General features: G+C 41.2%; 1 protein-coding gene across 3 annotated transcripts in view; it reads left to right on the top strand.

Annotated features, from left to right (window-relative positions):
• Positions 1-23603, top strand: part of LOC149222722 (tRNA/rRNA methyltransferase (SpoU) family protein) — a 279828-nt gene that overhangs the window by 23140 nt on the left and 233085 nt on the right. For all 3 annotated transcript variants that reach the window (XR_016249442.1, XM_089385602.1, XM_089385603.1), the window contains exons 2-3: positions 12291-12894; positions 13584-13722. Coding sequence is in view for 2 of the 3 variants with exons in the window: in XM_089385602.1 (XP_089241728.1) it covers positions 12291-12894; positions 13584-13722 (743 nt within the window). In the remaining variant the exon portion in view is untranslated. The remainder of the gene's footprint in view (positions 1-12290; positions 12895-13583; positions 13723-23603) is intronic.

Here is a 23603-nt window from a genome sequence, read left to right as displayed (position 1 = left end):
TCCTGCTGACCTGCGTCAGCCCTAGGACCCTCTGCATCAACCCTTTGAGGCACTGCGCAACCTCTGGGACCCTCTGCGTCACTCCAACGACCTTTGTGTGGATGACGCAGTTCCTCTAGCCTCTGCACTGTCTCTGCTGGGCTTGAACTGGCTACTGCTCTTGCTCTCCCTACTTCTGTGTTAGTCTCTCAGTACTGTCTTTGCCTCTCTGCCTCGTACTCACTGCCCCTCGCTGCTGATCATTGATTCAACTTTGCTTAGCAACCCCACTCTAGCAAAATGAATGACTAATCACTCTGGTGTGTTCTCCAATTGACCCTCAAGACTATTCACATACTTTTCTCGTTGGTCCTTCAATGACCGAGATTAAATCTATAATCAACGGCTAAGGTTAGATTTGGTTTGATCCATGACTTTTGGAACCTTCTAACCCATTTTTATATTAATGCTCATTAATATTTTATTTTTCCTAAATTTAGACTTAGGAACTCTTAAAAATATTAATTATTTTAATATCTCCCAAACCCGGTACAATCTGTCAAAACCATTTCTGGGTCTTGGAGATTTCATGTGCTTTAGCCTCTCCACCAATTTTCATGGCTAGAGCACATCCGATGCTACCCCAAATCAACAAAGTACTTCGTCGTCTTCATTGATGACCATTCCAGAAAAACCTGGATCTACTTCTTAAAGACCAAGGATGAGGTCTTTGATTGGTTTCAAGACTTCAAGGCTCTCGTAGAAAACATGACAGGGAAAAAGATCAAGGTACTACGTTCAGATAATGGTGGAGAATACACGGATAAAGACTTGACAGATTTCTGCACAAAGGAAGGTATCAAAAGGGAGTGGACAACTCCCTACAATCCGCAACAGAATGGAGTAGTGGAGCAGAAGAACATAACTATAATCGGGGCAGAAAAGGCCATGTTGTATGATCAGGATTTGCCTAGATTCCAATGGGCAGAAGCATGCAACACAACAATGTACATTCAAAACAAGACACCTCACAGAGCTTTAGGGAAGTAAATGCCAGAGGGAGTCTTCACTGGGAAGAAACCTGAGGTAAGTCATTTGAGGATATTTGGGAATGTGTTCTATTGTTGCATTTCAGATGAGAAGCGTAGTAGGTTTGATCAGACTGTAGAAAAGGGGTATCTCGTGGGATATAGCGAGACCTAAAAGGCATACAAAATCTATGTTCTTAGTTGCAGGAAGATTGTAGTGAGGCGAGATGTAATGTTCATGGGAGATAGACCCTTCATAAAATATCGAGAGATGCCTGTAGGAGATCAGTCATCAGATGTTCCTTTAGTGTAGTAATAACAGGGACCGCAGGTAGAACAAGTAGGGGGACAGTCACAGGATTCGAGTATAGTGACTAGTACCAACATCTCCTCAGGGGCAGGAGATCCAGGAAGTTCTCAACAGACAGAGTTGCAAGTACGGGTAGAGGAACATATTGAATCTCCCACCACCATTGGTAGGACCAGTAGGGAAGTGCGTCAGACCTTGAAGGACGCAAAAGAGTTTTTCGGAGCTCCTAGAACCGACAAGAGGCAGTGCAGGAAACCTGACAGATACCAGGCCTTGGTGGCTCAGGTTGCAGAACCCTCCAGTTTTCAAGAAGCCACACAACATCAGATGTGGGTGGATCCCATGGTAGAAGAATACAGTTCTATCATAACAAATGATGTTTGGGAGGTGGTGCCTAGACCAGAGGATAGATCAGTTGTAGGTTCCAGATGGATCTACAAGATCATGTACGCTACAGATGGCAGTGTAGAGAAGTATAAGGCTAGATTCGTGGCAAAGGGATATGCACAAGACTTTTGCCCCAGTGGCCATATATACCTCTATCAGATCCGTCATATCCCTAGCAATGCAGAAGGGATGGGAAATTCACTAGATGGACGTCAGGACAACATTCTTGAATGGGGTGATAGAAGAAGAGGTGTACATAGAGCAGCCTGAAGGCTTCGAAACTCATGAGAAGTGCACTCATGTATGCAGATTGATAGTTACTTGCAACAGTTTGGATTCATCAAGAGTGATGCAGATCCCAATCTCTACTATCTGATGGTGGAGAATGAGCCTCTCATTCTTGTTTTATCTGTAGATGATCTGTCTTTGACAGAATCATGGAGGTTCATAGAGGACTGCAAAAGGAACCTTGCAGCAGAATTCGACATGAAGGATAGGGCGCTGATGCACTATTTTTTGGGGTTGGAAGTATGAAAGAAGAATGGGGAAATCTTCCTTGGGCAAGGGAGATATGCTACAGAAATTCTAAAGAGGTTCAAAATGTAGGATTGCAGATCCATGGCAACACCCATGATTACCAACTAGAAAAAGATAGATGCCTTAGGGGACAGGGAAGTCGACCCCACCTTGTATAGACAACTAATTTGGTCACTCATGTATTTGGTCAACACCAGGCCAGGCATTTGCTTCGCTGTCAATACCAGCAATCAAAGCCAGTGATCAAAGCGAGCGATGCAAGCAATTAATCTCAGCAATCCCAGCCCCCTGCCCTTCAAGTTCATAGTTCCAGCGCGAGAGTGCCTGCAAATGCTCGGCAATCCTCGGTAGAGCTTATTCATGATTTCGTGCCGAACCTGGTGAACGAACAAATAGGTGGTCTTTCCGGAAATGTTAAGCAAAAGTCTTCCCCTCGCATCTCGGTCACTCTTAATTCTTCGTCATTTCGTAATCCACTTAGTCAGTTCATGGTGGAATCGAAAAGGGTATATTGGGCAGCGGCTAGGTACATTCTCAAATATGTTTGGGGAACAGTCATGCTCGGGTTGAAATATACTCGAGGAGATGATGTTAGGTATAGCGGATTCATAGATGCAAATTGGGTAGGTATCTCAGTGGACAGGAAAAGTACTCCAGTTACTACTTCAACGTTGGATCAAGAATGATCTCTTAGTGTAGCAAGAAGTAGAAGTCAGTAGCATTGAGCTCAACAGAGGTCAATAGCACTGAGCTCAGCAGAATTCAGTAGCACTGAGCTCAGCTAAAGCAGAATATATGGCGGCTAGCACAACTACGTGCGAAGCCATATGGCTTAGGAAATTGTTGGTGAGTTTCTTCACGAAGAAAATGGGAGTGACCAGTGTTTACTGTGATAATCAGAGTTGCATAAAACTCTCTGAGAATCCAGTATTTCATGATAGGTCGAAGCACATTGATATCAAATGTCATTTCATCAGGGATTGTGTTCAACGTGGGGCAGTTCAGCTATAGTATGTCCCCACAGGCGATCAGGTAGCAGACATACTCACAAAAGCTCTAGGGAGAGCTAAGTTCATCTAGTTCAGAGAACAAATGGGTATGGTGGAGAATCCATTTCAATAGATTCTCAGCAACAGCAGTTGAGAGGGAGTTGCAGTGCAAATGCAGTAGTTGATAGCAGTTCAACAGGGTTAGCAGCAGCACAGATGCAACACATATCAGAGTTACGCAGTTGTTGGTGGGCAGCAACAGCCAGACATCAACAACGTGACAGGAGATGATGCAGAGATAGAGTGATGCTTCAGTGGGTTGCAACACTAGAACACATTCCTCGCTAAGAGGGAGTGTTGATTTTTGTAGCATTGAATGTGTTCTAGCCACAAAATTTTGTGGAGAGGCTAGAATACATGTATCCTCCAAAACACATAAATCGTTTCTAGAAATTCCACTTAGAGACGACTTAATTAAAATAATTAACTTTTTTTTAATGGTTCCTAAGTCTAAACTTAGGAAATCTAGTTAATTAAAGGGTATTAATTAAGTCATGGTGAGAATCTTCTAGAAGAAGACATGGATTGATTTCTAGTTAATCTTAGCCATCGATTATGTTTTAATCTTGACCGTTAGTGCTCCAACAGAAGATTATAAGAAGAAGGCGATAGGTAGATGGAAAATACACCAGGGCAAATACTCAATTTCTCAAGCAGATTGATTTTTCTTAGTGGCTGAAGCTCGGCAAGAGAAAATCGAGTCAGAGATGGAAAATAAACCAGGGCAAATACTCAATTTCTCAAGCAAATCGATTTTTCTCAGTGGCTGAAGCTCGGCAAGAGAAAATCGAGTCAGAGAGTGAGTTGCAGGTGGGAGAGAGAGGGCATCAACATAGTTTGAGAGTGCAGGAAAAATCTGGAGGGGGAAGCACAGAGGAGGGACGCAAATCATCAGTGCAGAAGGGTTGACGCAGGGCCTACACAGAGGGTGACATAGAATGGCCAGTGAAAGAGGCAGGAAGTCCTCTTTGGGGTCAGAAAAACGCTGTGGAGTGTGAGAAATTCACTAGTAAATTTCTCTCAGTGATTCTTCCCCTATTTTTTCTTGTACATAGATTATTGCTGAAGATTAATAAAAGAAACCCTCATCTGCTGCACCAGTTTTCCCACATTGGGTTTTCCCAAGGACATTTGTCGAAAACTAATCGTGTCACTATGGTTATATATGTGCTAGTATTTTCCTTGTATTTACTTTTCGCAAAATTTTATTTGTGAAGGCTGCAATGTATGTATTTTGATATTTGCTGTAGAAAATTGCAAATCATTTGTTGAAGTAATTTAACAAATAGAAAAAATATTATCAATTACTATAGTAGGATTCGAGATCATCAAATTTTCACATAATTCCAGTGTTGCGAAAATCGTGATTTTATCGCGATAACATCGAAAAATCACGAATTTTTCATTTTCCCGATAATATCGCACGATTAATTCAATGAAAAAATCGGGATTAAATCTCGATTTTTTCAAAAAATCCCAATTTTTTGGGAAAAAACTCTTCATTTTTTTTTTTTTTTTTCTTAAATTTTGTCGATTTTTTGATGTTGAGGAGGAAATAGGAGGAGGAGGTGACACAACCTACCTAGGCTACCCTTGTCACCAGTAGAGGATGTGGTCTACCACCTGTAGCTCCTAGTTCTTCAGCTTCTAGAGCACAACAGAGCCCACCGCCAACTCCACCAGCATCTACATCTAGAGGGAAAGCTATTGCATTTTCTCGCAAGAGGGGCAGAGAAAATCAATATATTAGTTATTTGGTTCATTTCATTGTAGATGACATTATGGCTCATGATATGAGATACATTATTATATTTTTTGTTGATATTTTGAGGCTGAGTTGGGACTCAGGAGTCAGGCCTGACTATTCAGGACATGATTCACTGTTATGTGTGATGTAGCACTAGAAATGATATTACACATCTTATATATTAGTTATTTTATCATATTTATGTGTCAATGTATTTATTTTATGTTGTAGATGCTTTAGATATTAAAAAAATTGAAAAAAAAGAATATTTTTGTATTTCACGATTTTTTCCCGATTTTTTCCCCTCGCCAAATTAATCCCGATAACGATTTTCGCAACACTGCATAATTCCCTTTAGTATTTTGCTCAGATTTTCTTGCTGTTTGGATTGCCAGTTGGGCTTCCATAGATGTACTCAGATTTCACTGCTGCATAATAATTAAAACCCTCACTGTTGCACCGGTTTTCCCAATTTGGGTTCTTCCGAGGACATTTGTCCAAAAATAACTGTGTAAATTTATGTGTGTGTGCTAGCATTTCTTCCAGTGTTTATTTTTCCGCAATTTTTTTGTGTGTAGGTTGCAATGTGAGTTATTCAGTATTTGCTGTAGGAAACAGTAAATAAATTGTTAATTAAAAACAACAATTAGGTGAATAATTTCCAGTTGTTGCAATAGGATTCCGTTTCAGAATTTTCATAGAGTGAGGTCTTTCAACATCAAGACCCGATCACTCCCCAAGGAAGGATTGAGTGAGGTCTTTCAACATCAAGACCCAATCACTCCCCAAGGAAGGGTTGAGTGAGGTCTTTCTGCATCAAGGCCCAAAATGCTCCCAGGAGGATTGAGTGAGTCCCTGCTAGTACTCCCCAACAGGGTTGAATTAGTATCATAGCATCTTGGCCTAGTGAGAGGCCTTTGAATTTGAGGACTGATTACTCTGAGAGAGTATGTCGTGAGGGTTATGGTGAACTTGACTAGTCTATGGTGACTAGTAGATGCTAATGATAAGCCATGGGTCAGGTACCAGCTAGGATATGGCAAATAGGGGATGTCGATGGTTAGATGATGATGATGCTGATGTCAGAAATGCCTACTAGTTGATGTTGACAATGTGTTAGAGATTCCAACTAGTGGATGCTGACGAGATCATGTTGATGATGTCAGAGATGCTGACAAGGTTGATGATGATTTGTTGTAACCTTTTCATAGAGAAATTCTGTCAACATGAGAACATCTAGATAGTCATTATGAATACCTCCCTAGTTAAGAGGGAGTGTTGATTTTTGTAACTATGGTTAGTCTTCATAATCTATTTGATGTATTTGTAAGCATGTTCTTCATGCTAGAGTCAAAAAGGAAATATTAAAATGACATGCTTTTCATGTCAGTTGTAAAAGAGGAAAAATTGAATTTTTAAAGGTTAAATTTTTGGCTCCAAAATAAAGTCGGTCTCCTCCTAGTCAAGACGGCCTCTCAAATGTTCAAGTCAGCTCAGTTGTAGGACACACCCATTCGGCCAACAAAAAGTATATATATAAGAGGCATTCGACCTCTCCAATGTTACTTGGGAGCGGGAGCGGGAGCGAAAACGGGAGCGGGAGCGACCATTTTCAGAAGCTCCGGTTTGGGAGCGAATCCGGGAGCGATTTTTTAAAAATATATATATTTTTTATATTTTTTAATTTTTGATAATATATGTCAACAAAAACATGTAGAATGATGAATTAGACATAAAAAACATAAAAAAACATAGATTGATCATTGAACCATATCACATCAATCATCTAGAAATTATAATCGTCATCAACCATGTCCACAAGTTAGTAAAATACATATTACAACTGCAACATATTGAGTCTTATAAATCATGATTCATCAAATTCAATCTTAAAGTTTCAACTTCAAGCTTTCAGAATTGAAAATTCAATAACATTTATCATCATTGATCACCAAAGTTGTACTTGTAAGCTAAGTTTAACCATTACAAGAAGTAATATCGAAGATATTTCTAAGTCCTAACTTCTAACTGTTAACATGATATGAAATGTTAAAAATTTATAAAATGAAACATGAATAATGAGATGAAATGAAACAACTTTAGTCTTTCACAAGGCATCATATTCATAATTCACAATCATTACCAATGAGTTATAATTGCCAAGGCCCAACTTCAAACTTCAAATTTTCATTGTCACATTGATATAATGTTTACAAAAAATATCATTATGATATGAAAGAGTCAAGAGTCAAGAGTCAAGGACTCAAAACTCAACAGTTATGAAAACTAAAGTCTAATAGAAACTAAAAAAGACAAGTAAACTGTAAATCTACATGTGGCCCTTGCCACGAGAGTCTCCAGGAGTATAAGCAGGTCGTGGTGGTCTTCTAGGAGTCTCCCGCACAGACCGACGACCAGAACTAGAACCTCCACGCGAGGGTGTAGATGGAGGTGGCGACAGCAAAGGAACAAGACTCGGACCTCGAGCACTGCTACTGGATGGTGGAGGTGGAGGTGGAGGTGGCATGGCTGCTGCAGCTGCTTCATTTTCATCCCTTACAAGTTCCTCTTCTAGTTCTTCAATATGTACAATGCCATCCTCCAAATTGTCATCCTCTGGGTGATTGTCCCAAATTTTATATGTGGGATCCTCATTAGCCCGATCACAGTAATGACTCAACAACCTCAAGTTGTAGTGCACATAAACCAAGCTTTCTGCTCGGTTTTCATTGAGTCTGTTTCTTTTCACATTATGTATATAGCTGTAGGTGCTCCAACACCTCTCTGCAGAAGAAGAATTTACAACCTGTGAAAGAACTTTTTTTGCCAATTTTGGCAAAAGTCCGTGGCCACCATATGTTTCCCACCATGTGAGAGATTCAAATTTATCTTTGTCGTCCATTGCATGGAAGTTACCATACAAACCAGTGCCACTGAAGTATCTGCCTATTTCAAGGCGCACAGCTGCACATTCCTCCCTGTCAGGTACCAACTTTTCTAATGCTTCCAAATATCCTTTAGTTACCTCTGGATCTAAATGGGGTTTGGTCCTAACCCCACCCCCTGCTGCAGGTTGGCCCAACCAAGATGTAGAGTAGTATTTTGGCATAAGGATATACGCCAAGCAATGTAGTGGAAGGTTAAGCCTATTCCACCGTTCACACACACAATCATGAATCAGTTTGTACAAGTTGGGATCTCTATTATGAACAATGTCTTTTATTTCCCCCAACATGGTATCCATTTGCTCATACACCTCGCCAATCACTGGTTTGTCTGTATCTGCAAACCGAATCATGTGATAAATTGGCTTGGTGAAATCCAATACCTGCCTCACACTTGTCCAAAACTGCCCATCAAGAGCGGCCTCCTCCACCATTTCAAAACCTGCCATGTTAGCTACATTTGTAGCCCTTTCCTTTAACACCTGCCAATGTGGACTTGATACCATGCTAGCTAATGCCTCTCTTACCTTCAAAAGGCGCCTGAAGGTGAGGTAATAGCTACCAAATCTAGTCTTCGCAATCTTCAGCAACTCCAATCTCGAGTGACTGCGGAAAAGGCCATGGGTATTGCTATGATTTGTAATAAATTTTATCATTTGTTTGCCTTTCTTGTACAAATTACCAATCCATTGGTATTGTTCATTTTTGTTTTTGACAATATCATGCAACAGAAGGTTCAATGTGTGAACCAAACATCCAGACCAAAATATGTTGGGGTATTTATCCTCAATAATTGCTCCCGCTGCCTTACAATTAGGAGCATTATCAGTGATGACTTGGATGACATTGTATGGGCCAATACGCTCAATTGTTTCATGTAATGCTTCTGCAATGTTGATGGCGGTCTTGAACTTGTCTGAGTAATCATGTGCAGCTAGAAAGATGGGACCACTAACAAACACAGCAAGAACACTTATCAATGGCTTGCCTTTTACATTTGTCCATCCATCAGATACAATGGACACCCCATGGTCAGTCCAAGAACTTGTCATTTTATTCAAAGAATGTGATATTTTTGCTTTTTCATGATCAAGGCCAACGGTTCTTTCCTTGTCATACCCAGGGCTCTTGTATCCTTTAGGGGCATCATTTATGGCAGAAACCATTTCGTGCCAATAAGGTGAGCGAAGAACATTGAATGGTATCCCACATGCATAGAGAAACCTGTAAACTTTTGAATCCACATCATTCCTACACCCCTCATCAAGGAAATCTGATATGGTTCTACGCCTTAAAGATGATGACCTTGTGCCTCCATGTCCATATCCACTGCCTTGGGAGGATGCTGAAGGAGTTCTTTGTGATTGTGAGCTTGGTTCAAAGAAACCCCTTGATTTTTTTGTTCTGTATTGGGCTTCCTCCTCTTCCCTTATGTATTTGGCTCTCTCCGCTGTTGACACCGCTGTACAAGTTTTGATTCCTATTTGTTTCTCTCCATCCCATGGCCTTTTCCCGCAGAGGTGTCTTCTAGCACGGGTGTATGAACCTGTGTAATCAGTGTTGCAATGGGGGCAATGAAATTTAGTGGTTCCACCCCCTCTCCCTATTTCAACCCTGTTAACATATTTCCACAATGGAGTTTGGTCTTGTTTAGTTTTTTGAGGGTCATGTTCACCCTCCTCCAGCTCCTCCTCACCGGGGTTTTCACCCATTTGACTTTCTCCGGCTTCTTCATCCCCCTCTTCAGTTTGAGGCTGGCCCCTCTGTTTCCTACTCTCCAGCACCATAATAACCATAAAAAGGACCAGGAAGAGGAAAATGCCAAGAAATATAGCCAAGTCCATGGTGTTTGATGTTTGTAGGGTTTTGATTCTTGAATTTGCAAATTAATTTAATTTATTGGGATTAATTAATTTAATTTATTAATTTGATTTAAATACATGATTTTTAAATTCAATAAACTAAATTAAATTAACTAAATTACTATCTAACCAGCTAAACTAACTAAATTACTAAGTTACTTACCTCTGCAGGCTTGCTCCTCGCTCCTTGGCACTTGCTCCTCGCTCCTTTGCTCTTGCTCCAGCTCCAAACTTAAGCTCAATGAAGTAACAATGAATATTTTTTTGGTCCATTGGCCTTTTAAAACCATTTTTTTTTTTTTTTTTTTTTTTTTTTTTTTTTTTTTTTTTTTTTAATTTAATTTTTTTTGGGTCCGCGGAATTTTTTTCCGCCGACCCGCTCCCGGAGCGATTTTTAATGCCCGGGAGCGATTGCTCCCCGATCGCTCCCGGGCATTAAAAATCGCTCCGGGAGCGCCGGAGCGATCGCTCCCTAAATCGCTTCCGAGCAGACCAGGGAGCGCAAATTTTTTTAAGGGAGCGCGCTCCCGAGCCGCTCCCGCCCGGAGTGCGATTCGGGAGCAGGTTCGAGGGGGTGGGGGCGCTCCTCCGCAACATAGGACCTCTCACAAGCACCAATTCGGATCTCTCTCTGAGGCATAGAAGCTCACATATCTGAGGCATGGTAAATCAGATATCTGAGGCTGATAGTACAAATTTCTGAGTGAAGAAGGATAGAACAGAGCATGGGCCAGTTGACTTGACTAGGAGGATGGACCAGGTTTGACCTAGTTGTTGACTTAGATGTATCTCTGTTGAAGTGAAGAATTCTCTATTGAAAAGGTTGCTGGATTTTTCCTCATGAGGGTTTTTCCCAGGGTAAATCATTGTGTTCTTTGTGTTGATGTCTTCTGTGTAATTTGCTTAATGATGAAATCATGGATAAGAATGTGCAAAAGAATTAAATTATCAGAATAGAACACCCTTTTAAATCAACAACAGGTCCAAGTTCCTATCTCAGGGACAGATCACTCCAATGTTCAGAGATTTTAGGCATCACAGCCCTGGAAATCCTTGAACAGCAACTCATGCTCCACACATTGATCAGAAGACCTATGCTCCACAACTCAGATACCATGTTGAATTTTCAGTACATGCTAGGCAGATCTGCACTCCTAAAACAGAACAGGACCTACAGCTAAGTCTGAAACTGCTTAAACAACTCTCAAAATGACAGATCTGCTTTCACTAAAATTATGTCAATTTGAAAATTGCAGAAACAGCATCTCACTTAGTTAAGTCAAAACTGCAGATATATGAGTACTAAATCTACATTCACAGGAAACTGGAAAATAGAACAGCAAGCTAAATCTGTTGCACTCAATCACTTTACTCTTTATCGACTGAGAAAGAAATTACAGTGCTTTTAGCTCAAAGCTTCATCTGTCTAACAATCTCATTGAAGTGTCCTGCTTGTTTTATAAAATGAGAGAAGAGAGATGTTAAATTGAATCTAGATACATGCAGTGGAGCACCACACTTGACAGTCATACCCTAACCCTAATTACCTAGAATAGTGTGCCCATATGCATGGATGATCTCCTAGATTGGCACGCCTACTGAAGTAAACTGGATGCATGAACTCATGCACCCTACTCACCTTGGGAACTATGCCCTCATAGAATAAACAAATTCAACATGTAATGTACCATCTTTAACATTGGGATCTGTACTCTCCACAAATAACTCATGCATGTGCTTCCTTGCATTGGGATCAGTGCCATCTAAAGATACCACATGCATGCATGGAAGCAGGAATCTTACTACTGCCTACTAAAGATTTCAGCAACCTCATTAATGCACACTCTACCAAATTGCAACAATTTCTGCACAGGCTGGAATAGATCTGCTGGAATGCACTGATGCTGAAGGAGAATCACCTCAGAGCAACAGGTGAAATAACAAATTTTCCTCCTTTGGTTTGTTTGATTTGTCTGACAAAAATTCTGAGCTTATAGTTTACATCCTTAAATTCTTCAATTATTTCTCGTCCTTATTTTGCTGTCTCTTTTCTCTATACACCATGTTTTTCTTGAGGAGGCAATTGCCATTGAACTGGCCTTGCCTTATGCCTCCTTTATGTTTCATATTGTGAGGATGAGAAATAATGTTTGTCATTAGACTGTTCCACTTGACTCAGAATTTGAGATGAGGAAGTGTCCTTGTTGCTTGTCCTATTGGTGCTCCAAGTTTTGGTTTCTTTATTGTTTTGTCCAACTTCCAGTGAGTTTGCCTTGGCTTCTGCTTTTCTGTATATGCAGTTGTGAGGGTGAAAAATATTTATCATCATATTCCAGGAGTTCCACTTAATTAGTAGATGAACACTAGAAAATACTGTTCTTAACTTCTTACTTGTTGCGTACCTATTTTGGCTCTAAATCAGGGTTTCATTATCTTTCAAATGCAGAGATATCTGAATCACAGAATTCGGAAGCTGCAGCAGGGTTGAGACAGGTTAGGGATGATGATAGCTTTTATGATATATGTTTGGGAGAGTTGGATATGGATTCCTCCAATTTTAGTATGGGCTTGATAAATAAAGGTCTGCCAAGTATGGATGGAAGAAGCAAAAGGATACTGCTTTTAGAAGGCCACATCAACAATTCTGGAGTTAAGAGTAAAAATTTACAGAAAAGGGTCAATGAGCCAAGTAAACTCATGAAGATGGAAAGATTCTCAGATATTCGGGAATCTGGTTCTGGCTGTTGTTTTATTAATTCACAGGATTTGTCAGGAAGCACAAATAGAAAAGGCTGCTGGTTCCCGTACATGGACAAATTTAAATCAGGAGATGTAATAGTGTCTAGCTCAGAGGTACTTCAATCCCTTGATCCTTATATTGCTGAAACACGCAAAAAGAAGATCAGGGAAGTGGTAATGAACAGAACATATTCGATCTGTCTGGTAGTGGAGGGATTAACAGATTTGGGCAACATATCTGCTGTTTTTCGTACAGCAGATGCACTGGGGTTTCAATCAGTTCATGTTATCACAAATGACAGCACAAAAAGGTCTGAATCAAATTCAGGACAATATCTCGAGGAGCACAATTTGTACTTCCTTCCATTCAACTTTTGTCCTTAGATAATACATTTGCATATTTTATCAGCTTTTTAGCATGGTGTTATCTTTTAAATGATTTAGATTTGGTGTGACATTGGTTGCTTTATCCCCAGGACTTGCATCGGACCTCATCTGCAGCCTCCTGGGGTTTTTTTGAACCCGCAACTCCATGTTAATACAAACCCAATCATCTCACTGCTTGCTGCCAAACCACACTCTTTGCAAAAATAGAATTTCCAAATCTCCTTTCTGTACACATTAGAGCTTTCGTAGTCTATTAAATTATCCAAGAGTGGCTCATTCCTGATTGGGACATTTTATGCCCAGGAATAGATGTTGAAAAATAGCAAGTTGTTCACATGGAAAAGGTAGTTAAAATATTGGAATAAATCACTGCCATTTTTCTAAATAATGGGCAAAGTAAGGGTTGGCTAGAAGACTGATGTCACAAATTCACCAGATGGTTATACCAGTAAAACTTAATATTAGTAGGTGGTGGGATCACTTCAAGTAAAAATGAAAGCAACTTAGTAGCTTAAGTGTTGTTTTCATCCTGAGATGCTGTTTGCATTTTTTCAACTCATTGACACGTGTTTTATGAGCATTACTATTACATATAAGGATGGAATCATGACAGATACAAGCAGAGTCGGAATGTGAGCATGGGATCAGAAAAGTGGTTGGATATTGAACAATGGGATAGCACACGGGAATGCTTTGAAGTATTGCGATCACGAGGTTACAGAATTGCAGTTACACATGTTGGAAGTGACACAGTAAGTGAAACCGTGATTTTCCTTCATAATTTTGTTCTTTCGGATGTTGGGATTGGCTTTCTAGGCAATCCTTTGCTTTCTATGAGTAAATTTAATTGTATTATAAAGAGGAAGTTTGTAATATTCCAAATTGAAATTTACAACAAATAACAGATGCATGAACTAAAATACAACAACAAAAATCTGAACAAGAGCACAAATCAGAAAACCCCAAAATCTGGGCAATAGTCCTGAGCCATTTTATTAATTATGCATGGAGAATCAAGTACAAGAGGGTGAAATCCATAGAACGTGGGCTTACTACAACAAGAAATGCAAACTCCAAGTTAGAATGCGTAAGATCAGGTGCTGGAATTGGCCCAAATCTATAGCTCGAACTTGCCCAGAAACTCCATTGCGGGCTGCTGAATGGAACTGATCGTCCCGCTCAAAATAATGACCGGAATGCTCTGAAATTGCAGCCGCAAACTCCTTTTCTTAAAACCCGAAATACCTAGAAAAGATTTGGCCTATTTCCAAGCCAAAGTTGAACCCACAAAATGGTGCAAATTCCCCAGTTAACTAGCAATTTACGCTGCTATAAGAATTAGGATTTCAGGCTCGAATATCACCCGGAAAATTTTGTAAAACTAGTCAGAGACTCCTCTCAATAAACCCACAAAACCCAGAAAGGGTTTGGGCTGAATCCACCAACCCCCGGTGACCACCAACAAGTGAAAATTGCCCAATTTGGCCAAAAAACGCCCCACAAAACTGATACTGCTGAACTAAGCCCAAATCCACCACTAGAAATCTCTACCAACTTTGGCTAAATTCTCTCCTGAAGAATACCTCCAATCTTAGACCCTTATCTCTCCTCAACCTCTATTCCTCTAGCCCCCGTGCACTTCCAGAAATGTAGAATTTCGGCCCCAGGAATTCTCTCAACTCAGCCCTGCTAATCACCACAAAATCTCCAATTAGATTAGGAGAAAAACCCTTGCAAATCCTCCAAGCCACTTTTGCTACCATTTAATAAAATAATAATTTGCCGCTATTCTCCGATAAAATAATACTAGCCACCTTTCTCCAATAATATTTTCCCCTTTTTAATTAATATTAATAAAATTGGGCAAAACTCCTTAGTGACTCTCATGCTCACAAAATTGGGGATATTACAAAGTTAATATTTTGCACAAAATGGGAGAAAAGAAAACCCAACACTACATTATTTAATCTAATTGTTTTCTTCTTTTGATGCTGATTTTGTAAATGATCTCCTTTATTCTTGCTTGGTATCTTTTTGATACTGGCTATCCTTACGATGGTATTGTTTTGAAACATGATCATGCATGAAGTCTACTGAAGGCTCATCTGTATTTCTTTAGAAACTTTACCAGTCCCACATTTATTTTTGTTTTTGAAAAAAATAGCATACATGACATCTGAAAATTATGGCTTGACCTCATAACTTAGATTGCAGTAATAAAAGTTTCTCATGAAGAGTGAATCAAACTGTTACTCCAGAGTATACTCTATGCCCAAAAAACATGTATGCAACAAACTGAAGTAGCAGTTCAAAGGTCAAGGTTGTATTTGGTAGTTTGAGAAGTTTCATAGGTAATTTTTATCTGGTAATTAGGACAGAAATTCAGATAAAATGAATTTCTTCAAGCACATTCAAGGGTATGAATTTTAAACCATGAAGGAAATAAAAGAGATGCTTATGCTGTAGGTAGCTCTTATAGATCTGTTTCTCTAAGTCATTGGAGAGCAGTAGAATCTGGCCATAATCTCAGGGACTGCTGTTCTGTGTTAAACAACCTATGAACTTTTTTTTTTAAAGAATTTTGTAACTGCTAGCTTTGGATATAACTTGTAATGGTTAAAGGTGTTGGAGGCTTCAGTTACCTTATTTTCTAAACAGGGTGGTACTGTATATATTTATATTATTGTGGCAAAGGTTGCTTTACAGTCGTGACATGTACAAGGAGTGGAGTCTGGACAAGATACAACAACCTATGTGATGGTGGATAGCTTGAGGAGCTTAGGAGGGGTGGAACATGCAGATGTCTCTCTAGATGCGAACTATACCAATGCAATCTATTGAATCAAAATTGATTGCATTAACTTTAAATTCTAAAAGAAAGAGCGTGAAAGTTTGAAACAATGGCGAGAACATTAGCATGACCTTATTTGATGTAGCAAATATCATGTTGGTGTTGAAATTTCTAAGTCTATCCGTTAGAAATTTAATCTGTATTCTTCTGGTATATTTCTTCTACTTGTTAATTCTGAACAAGTTATTTAAAAAATATAAATAACAAAATAAACACAATATAGTCTCCACATCTACAGATTAACAGTTGAAAGAAAACACACAAGTGACACAGTTATTTTTGGACAACTCGTCCCTATAAAAACCCAATGCGGGAAAACCAGTGCAACAATTTTAAGGGTTTATTATTATGCAGTGTTTCCTTGAGTACAACTAGGTGCCAAACTAGCTCACCCGACAGAGAAAAATAACCGATAGTAATACCTCTTTATTCGGAAATAGGTATTCAGAAAACCTGTAATATGGAACCCTTTCCAGCAACTCTGAAGCACTACGTCAGGCTTCTGCTGTTCTGCGTCAGCCTCAGAACCTTTTGCGTTGCCCTCTGAGGCACTGTGCAGCCTCTGGGACCCTCTGCGTCACTTTTGCTACCCTCTGCGTCACTCTTGCTGCCCTCTGCGTGGATGATGCAGGCCCTATGGCCTCTATGCTATCTCCGCTGGGCTCTACGTGGCCTGCTTTGGCTTCTGCGTCTGCCTCTTTGCCTTTGCGCTAGTCTCTCGACACTATCTCTGCCTCTTTGTCCAGTACTCATTGCCCTTCGTTGCTGATCACTGATTCGACTTTACTTAGCGAACTCCGCTCTAGTAAATCGAATGACTGATCACTCTGGTGTATCTTCCAACTGACCCTCAAGCCTCCTCTTATACTTTTCTTGTTGGTCCTTCAACAACCGAGATTAAATCTCTAATCAACGGCTAAGATTAGATTTGGATTGATCCATGACTTTTGGAACCTTTTAACCCAATTTTATATTAATGCCCATTAATATTTTATTTTTCCCAAGTTTAGACTTAGGAACTCCATTAAAAATATTAATTATTTTAATATCTCCCAAACTGGTTAGAATCTGCCCAAACCATTTCTGGGTCTTGGAGATATCATGTACTTTAACCTCTCCACCAATTTTCATGGCTTGAGCACATCCGATACTACCCAAAATCAACACTCCCTCTTAGCGAGGACTGTGCTCTAGTAATACTCCACACTGAGCATCACTCTGATTATACGGCACCGATACCTGTGCTGATGCTAGGCCTCCCCGCCCAACATCCTCTGCACTGTTGCATCCTGTACTGCTGTCCATGGCTCTGCCACTGCCACTGCTGCATCCGTAAGGCAGCTCCCTCTACATCCGCGCTGTTGCTGGTCCTTTCTCCCAACACTGCATCTGCATTGCAACCCCCTCTCAACATGCGACATCGTGCTACTACACTGCAACTCAGTTACTGAGAAGTAAGTAACTGATCCACCCAACTACTGACATCCCTATCAGGCTAGACACACTCCCGATGCTGAAGCTCTCTCTGCCGCTTCATCCGCATCCGTCTCTACTGACTTCCGCCAGTCCTACTACTCTCTCTTCGGGGCTCCCGTAGCAAGGTATAATCCAAGAAGTTTGGGTACCTCAAGGATCCTGCCCCTCATCGCCTGTAGTCTTCTTGACTACAACTCGATGTCTTCCCACCTTTTCTATAGAGGTACATGAGCACTCATGGCATAATCCTCATCCTCCTCTACCTCCTTTTCCGCCTTCGTTGGCGCTGCCTTGGAGTCAGACGCCTCTCCCTTAGTCTTCTTCCTCAAACACTGGTTCGCATAATGACCTAGTTCGCCATAGTTGAAGCACTTAACCTTGGAGAGGTCCTTTTTCTTCCTCTTCTCTTGCTTCCCTGCAGATGCCAAAGCTGCATCCTCTTCCTCTTCTCCTGCTTCCCTGCAGATGCCAGAGCTGCATCCTCTTCCTCTTCTCCTGCTTCCATGCAGATGCCAGAGATGCATCCTCTTCCTCTTCCTTCTTGATCCAGACTCCTTTGCTGCTCTACTTCTTATCTTGCTCAACTGTCTCATATCTTCTTGGTGAAGAGCCACCCACAATTCTTCCCAATCTGGAAGATTCACCCTGCTGAGTATGCTCTGGACAAATGTCTCCCACTCCTCGGAGACTGCATTTAGTGCGGTCCTCACCATCAACTCCTGATCTGGCGTGACCCCTATGGAAGTCAGTTGGTTCCGGATCTCCTTCAACCGATCGAGGAAGTGATCTATTTGCTCCCCTTTCTACATCTGGTATGACCACAACTGATTCTCAAGTAACATCTTCCTCTGCACGAAAGTATGCTTGTTAAATTGGCAATTAGGGCCAAACTTCATGTGGGTCATCTTATTCATGGCTAATAATATTTTTATTAGATTCCTCTCGTCGAGAGGTGTAGGATTGATCTAAAGATCATCTGATTTCGATAAGTATTTATGGAGATATGAATTTATTTCGATTATGGAATTATTATCAAGCCGACCTACAACTCATGTAGGCTCAGAAGCCCAACAGTCGCATCTATTCAAACACCAACGTTGTGTATAAATACAGGAGGATTTTCCTCATTTGGACTCACTCATCTCATCACATCTCTCTCTCTCTACTGCGCAGAAAAGAGTCTCTTCTCTACTGCGCAGAAAAGGGTCTCTCTCTCACAAATGTTAAGCCAGAAGCTGCTGAAACTGAAGCTGCAATTGTAGATCCAAACTTTGACCAGCGTGGACCATCAAACCTCCTCTTCTGATCTGTGTTGTAGGTTCATCTGAACCTCCTTTGAAGGTTGCAACTTTTGGTGGTGGAATCAAGTTGATCCGACAGACGGTTTGCGAGATATCGACTGCCCTAGTTTGAAGGAAGCTGCTGAAATTGAAGCTGCAACTGCAGATCCAAAGTTTGACTAGTGTGGACCATCAAACCTCCTCTTCTGATCTGTGCTGTAGGTTCATCTGAATCTCCTTTGAAGGCTGCAACTTTTGGTGGTGTAATCAAGCCGATCCGACGGTCGGTTTGTGAGATATCGACTGCCCTAGTTTTGATGATGAAGCTGCTAATGCAGATGCTGCTGATTTAGGGTTTGCTACTGCTGATATAAATCATATTTATTGTACTATTTCTCTCTGCTGAATTATTGAAGATAAAAGAAGATTTGATCAAGGGGTTTCCCCACACATTGTGGGGTTTGTCCCTGGCTAGCCGCCACATCTTGTGTCTCTTGTCTTGGCTTGTTTTCTATCGATCGTTTAATGTTCTATCTGCACTTTTCTTTATGTACATGTGATTGCTAATCTGTAGAATATAACAAGAAAAAGAAGTAAATTGTTATAAGCATAGAACATACCATAACTTAACGGTATCAGAGCTGAGGTGAAGACAAAGCTCGAGCAAGAGCAAGAGCAATCACCGAAGAGAAGATTGGCAAGGTTATCCTAAAAGAACTATGGGATCCTCAACACTCTTTCCTGCCAAAGACAAGCTCCGTGAGAAAGCTGACTATCACGGATGGAAGATGGCTATCGATCTAACCCTAGAAGATCAAGGAGTGCTGGACCATGTAAGAGGCAATATTGTTGAGTCTCCATCAAATGCATCCGTTGTTGCCTGGAACAAATGGAAAAACGGAGAAGTCAAAACAAAGAAGATCATCCGGGACTCTATCGACAAGCACTTGGTGGCCTACATCTCTGAACTGGACACCTCCAAGGAATCTACGATAGACTGGTGAGTTTATTTAAAGTTAATGATGCAAATAAGTTTTGTTTCTTAGAAATAAGCTGAGGGAAATCAAGAAGGGTAAAGATGAGAGTATGCAAGCATACTTCTTAAGAATCATTGAGATCAAGAACGATCTCCTATCTATTGGGGAGACTATTACTAACAGAGAAATGGCACTCACGACTCTTGGAGGATTACCATCTGAATGGTACGTGTTCAGGACTACTCTTCTGAACAATAATATAATTCCTGGTTTTGAGGAATTAATGGCTAGATGCATTCAAGAAGAAACAAGGGTAGAAGAGCAAGAAATGCCCATGCCTAAAGGTCCTCTTGTTGCCTTTTCTTCTTATGCTAAGAAAAGAAATAATTTCGGGACTAAATCAAAAGGAAAGGTTGGACCTAAGGGTGGAAGAAAAGGATGATGTTACATCTGCGATAAAGCAGGTCACTATGCAAGGGAGTGCCCTCATAGAAAGGACTCACACCGGGATGATGATCAAAATCCCTCTGATGGCAATCAAAGGAATGACAAATTCAATAGCAAAGGTAAGAGGAGAGCTGGGAATCAAGGAAGAGGACAACCATTCAAGAAGGCTAGAAATTCCAGGATGTATTAAAAGCACCTGACCTCAAAAATAACCTGGTGTCCATCTCGGTAAATGGAAGACAAAGGCTACAGGGTAACTTTCAGCGATGGCAAGGTACGTATATGGAAAAATAATGTTAAATATGCCTTTACTCTTGGGTTTCGTGTTGATTCATTATATCAGGCCGATGGAAGTCCGCTAGGTGTCATGTCTTATGACACATCTCTTCAGTCCGAACTTTGGCATCGGAGGTTTGGCCCCCTTCATTATAAAGCTCTACTCGGTGTAAGACAAATGGTGACAGGGATGCCCGAATTCCGAGTAGAGAAAGAAGGTGTATGTCCAGGATGTGCCGAAGGAAAGCTCAAAAGGGGACCATTCCCCTCAAGCCAAAGCAAGACCTCTGATATATTACAATTGGTTCACTCAAGCATATCTGAGGCTGGCATGAAGAGGGAGACTACTACACCACATACTCATGAGCAGAATGGTGTGGCGGAAAAGAAGAATCGTACGATTGTGGAAGCTCTCTCTATGGGTAGATGATGTAACAATGCCTGATGTGGAGGAACCCATGGATCCTATTTATCCACCTGAGCCTTCCTCTTCTAGGAAGAGGCCTTCATGGCTTAGGGGGATACTTGATGATGCTGAAGGACATGCTGCACCCCAAGGAACCTTCCGTGAAAGTAAGAAACCTAACAGGTATCAGGGATACCTGACCATCATGAGCACGATCATAAAAAATGAGCCTTCATCATTCTCAGATGCCGTCAAGCATCAAGTATGGAAGGATGTTATGACCAAAGAATATGAGTCTATTATGGAGAATGATGTCTGGGAAGTAGTTCCCAGACCCCAGGACAAGACAATTGTTACTTCAAAATGGCTTTACAAGATAAAGCTGCAGCAGATGGAAGTACGGAATAGTATAAGGCTTGTTTTGTTGCTCATGGTTTCTCCCAGAAGGAAGGTATAGACTATGATGTGATATTTGCACCTGTTGCCAAATATACGACCATCCGCTTGATCATAGCCCTTGTGGCTTCACAAGGATGGAACCTACATCAGATGGATGTCAAGACCGCGTTCTTGCATGGTTCGATCAAAGAAGAGGTCTATGTGGAGCAACCCGAAGGATTTGAGATTTATGATTGAAAATCTCATGTATGCAGGTTGAAGAAGATTCTCTATGGGCTGAAGCAAGCACCCCGAGCATGGTATGAGAGGATCAATAGCTACTTGATGAAGCTGGGATTCACTAGGAGTGAAGCCAATCCTAACCCTTACCTTAAGGTTGAAGATGACAAGCCTCTCATACTGGTGTTGTATGTGGATGACCTCTTTCTAACAGGTGCATACCCTCTCATTCACAAATGTAAGAGGGAGTTGGCTTTTGAATTTGAAATGAAGAACCAAGGACTTGAAGTGTGGCAGAAGCCAAGGGAAATTTTCCTATCTCAAGGAAAATATGTGGTGAAGATTCTGAAAAGATTTGGTATGATGGACTGCAAGCCTATGACTACCTCGAGGATCTTAACTTTCAGAAGTTATATGGTAGTGATGTCGGACCAAATTTGGGAAATGCCTCTGAGTTTCAAAAACTCATTCGCGTTGATGTTCTTGGTGAACCTTCGTCCGAACATATGTTTTGCAGTTAGCATTGTGAGCTCATATTTGGTTGAGCCTCACTAGATTGGTGCCAAGAATCTTCTGAGATGTCTTCAGGACACAATCTCTCATGGATTGAGATACACTGTTGGAAATATGAAATTGCATGATTATTCGAATGTTGATTAGGCAGGTAGTGTGGAGGATCACTGGAGCACTTTTAGTGTTGTTTCTCTTTGGATTCTGCTTTGATATAATGGATGAGAAGGAAGCAGAAGTCGGTTGCCATAAGCACCGCCGAGACCAGATACATATCTACGAGTATGATCTTGTATGAAGCTGCCTGGTTGGGGAAGCTCTTCAGTGAGCTGTTTGAACACATACCATTGTGATTCTCTGTAACAACCAGAGGTGGGATTCGATTATTGAGGAATCCCGTATTCGTTGATTGCTCCAGCAGATAGACATCATCTAGGATATGGTAAGTCGATGAGCAAGGAGGCTCCATCGCATTAAGATGATGTACAGGTCGATACACCTTGTCAAAGCCCCGAGGAAAGATCTAATTTGTGATTTTCCCAAACGACTTGGAGTTGTCAAGAAACCCTTGTACAAGGGTCCTGCATGTTGCATACATTGAGCTCTGGGAGCTTTGAGGGCTTGCGGTTCTTACTGGAGCAACATACAACCATAGGGTGACTCACCCTCCCCTGGTGGTGCGCACTGGAACAAGATGATTCGCTCTCTTGTGGGACAAGATGATTCACTCTCTTGTGGAACAGGATGATTCGCTCTCCTGTGTAGCAAGATTGATGTGTTCTCCTGTGAGGCGTGGATTGATGTGTTCTCCATGGCGATTGTAGCAGGATTGATGTGTTCTCCTGTGAGGCCTGGATTAATGTGTTCTCCATGGCGATTGTAGCAGGATTGATGTGTTCTCCTGTGAGGCCTGGATTGATGTGTTCTCCATGGCGATTAAAGCAGGATTGATGTGTTCTCCTGTGAGGCTTGGATTGATGTGTTCTCCATGGCGATTGTAGCAGGATTGATGTGTTCTCCTGTGAGGACATGATTGATTAGTTCTCCCGTCGAGGCATCCTACCCATGCAATCTGGGACTCATGGGAAGTATCTCTCATCTGATCAATGAGTAGGGAAATGAAGTTAGGGACCATAGTAGTATCGATGGACGCATCGTTGTATCTACCATACTCCCTACGCTAGAATGACCTCCATTGATCTGGGATCAATGATACTGGTATGGGACCAGTGGTAGGAGTGGTACATTCTATGACACTGACTTCGGGTCAGTTGAGACTGGTCTGGGAACAATGGTATGCACTTTGAGTCAGTGGAGGATGTTACTGGTCTGGGACCAGTGGTAGGAGTTGTACATACTATGACACTGACTTCAGGTCGGTTGAGACTGGTCTGGGACCAGTGGTACATACTCTGAGGTTGACTTTAAGTCACTATGATACATCCTCGATCATTTCTTCTTCTGCATAATTCGGACAAAAGCAGAGCATAACAAAACAAAAGCAAAGCAGAGCAAAGCAGTACAGATCAGTACAGGGCAGAACAAGACAAAGCAGAACAGGCAGAATAGAGCAGAGCAAGGCAAGGGTTAGGCTGTACAGGGCAGTGCATTTGATGGATGAATAGTAGCGACCGACAGACAGATTGCAGCTGAAGTTCTCCCTAGTTGAGAGGGAGTGTTAAATTGGCAACTAGGGCCAAACTTCATGTGGGTCATCTTATTCATGGCTAATAATATTTTTATTAGATTCCTCTCATCGAGAGATGTAGGATCGATCTAAAGATCATCCGAT

Source organism: Pinus tabuliformis, chromosome Q (genome assembly GCF_031772625.1).
Source record: "Pinus tabuliformis cultivar Carrire ecotype Pingquan chromosome Q, CPIR1, whole genome shotgun sequence".
Lineage (NCBI taxonomy): Eukaryota > Viridiplantae > Streptophyta > Pinopsida > Pinales > Pinaceae > Pinus > Pinus tabuliformis.
The sequence above is the reverse complement of the archived record's forward strand: the minus strand, read 5'-3'. Positions and strand labels throughout refer to the sequence as shown.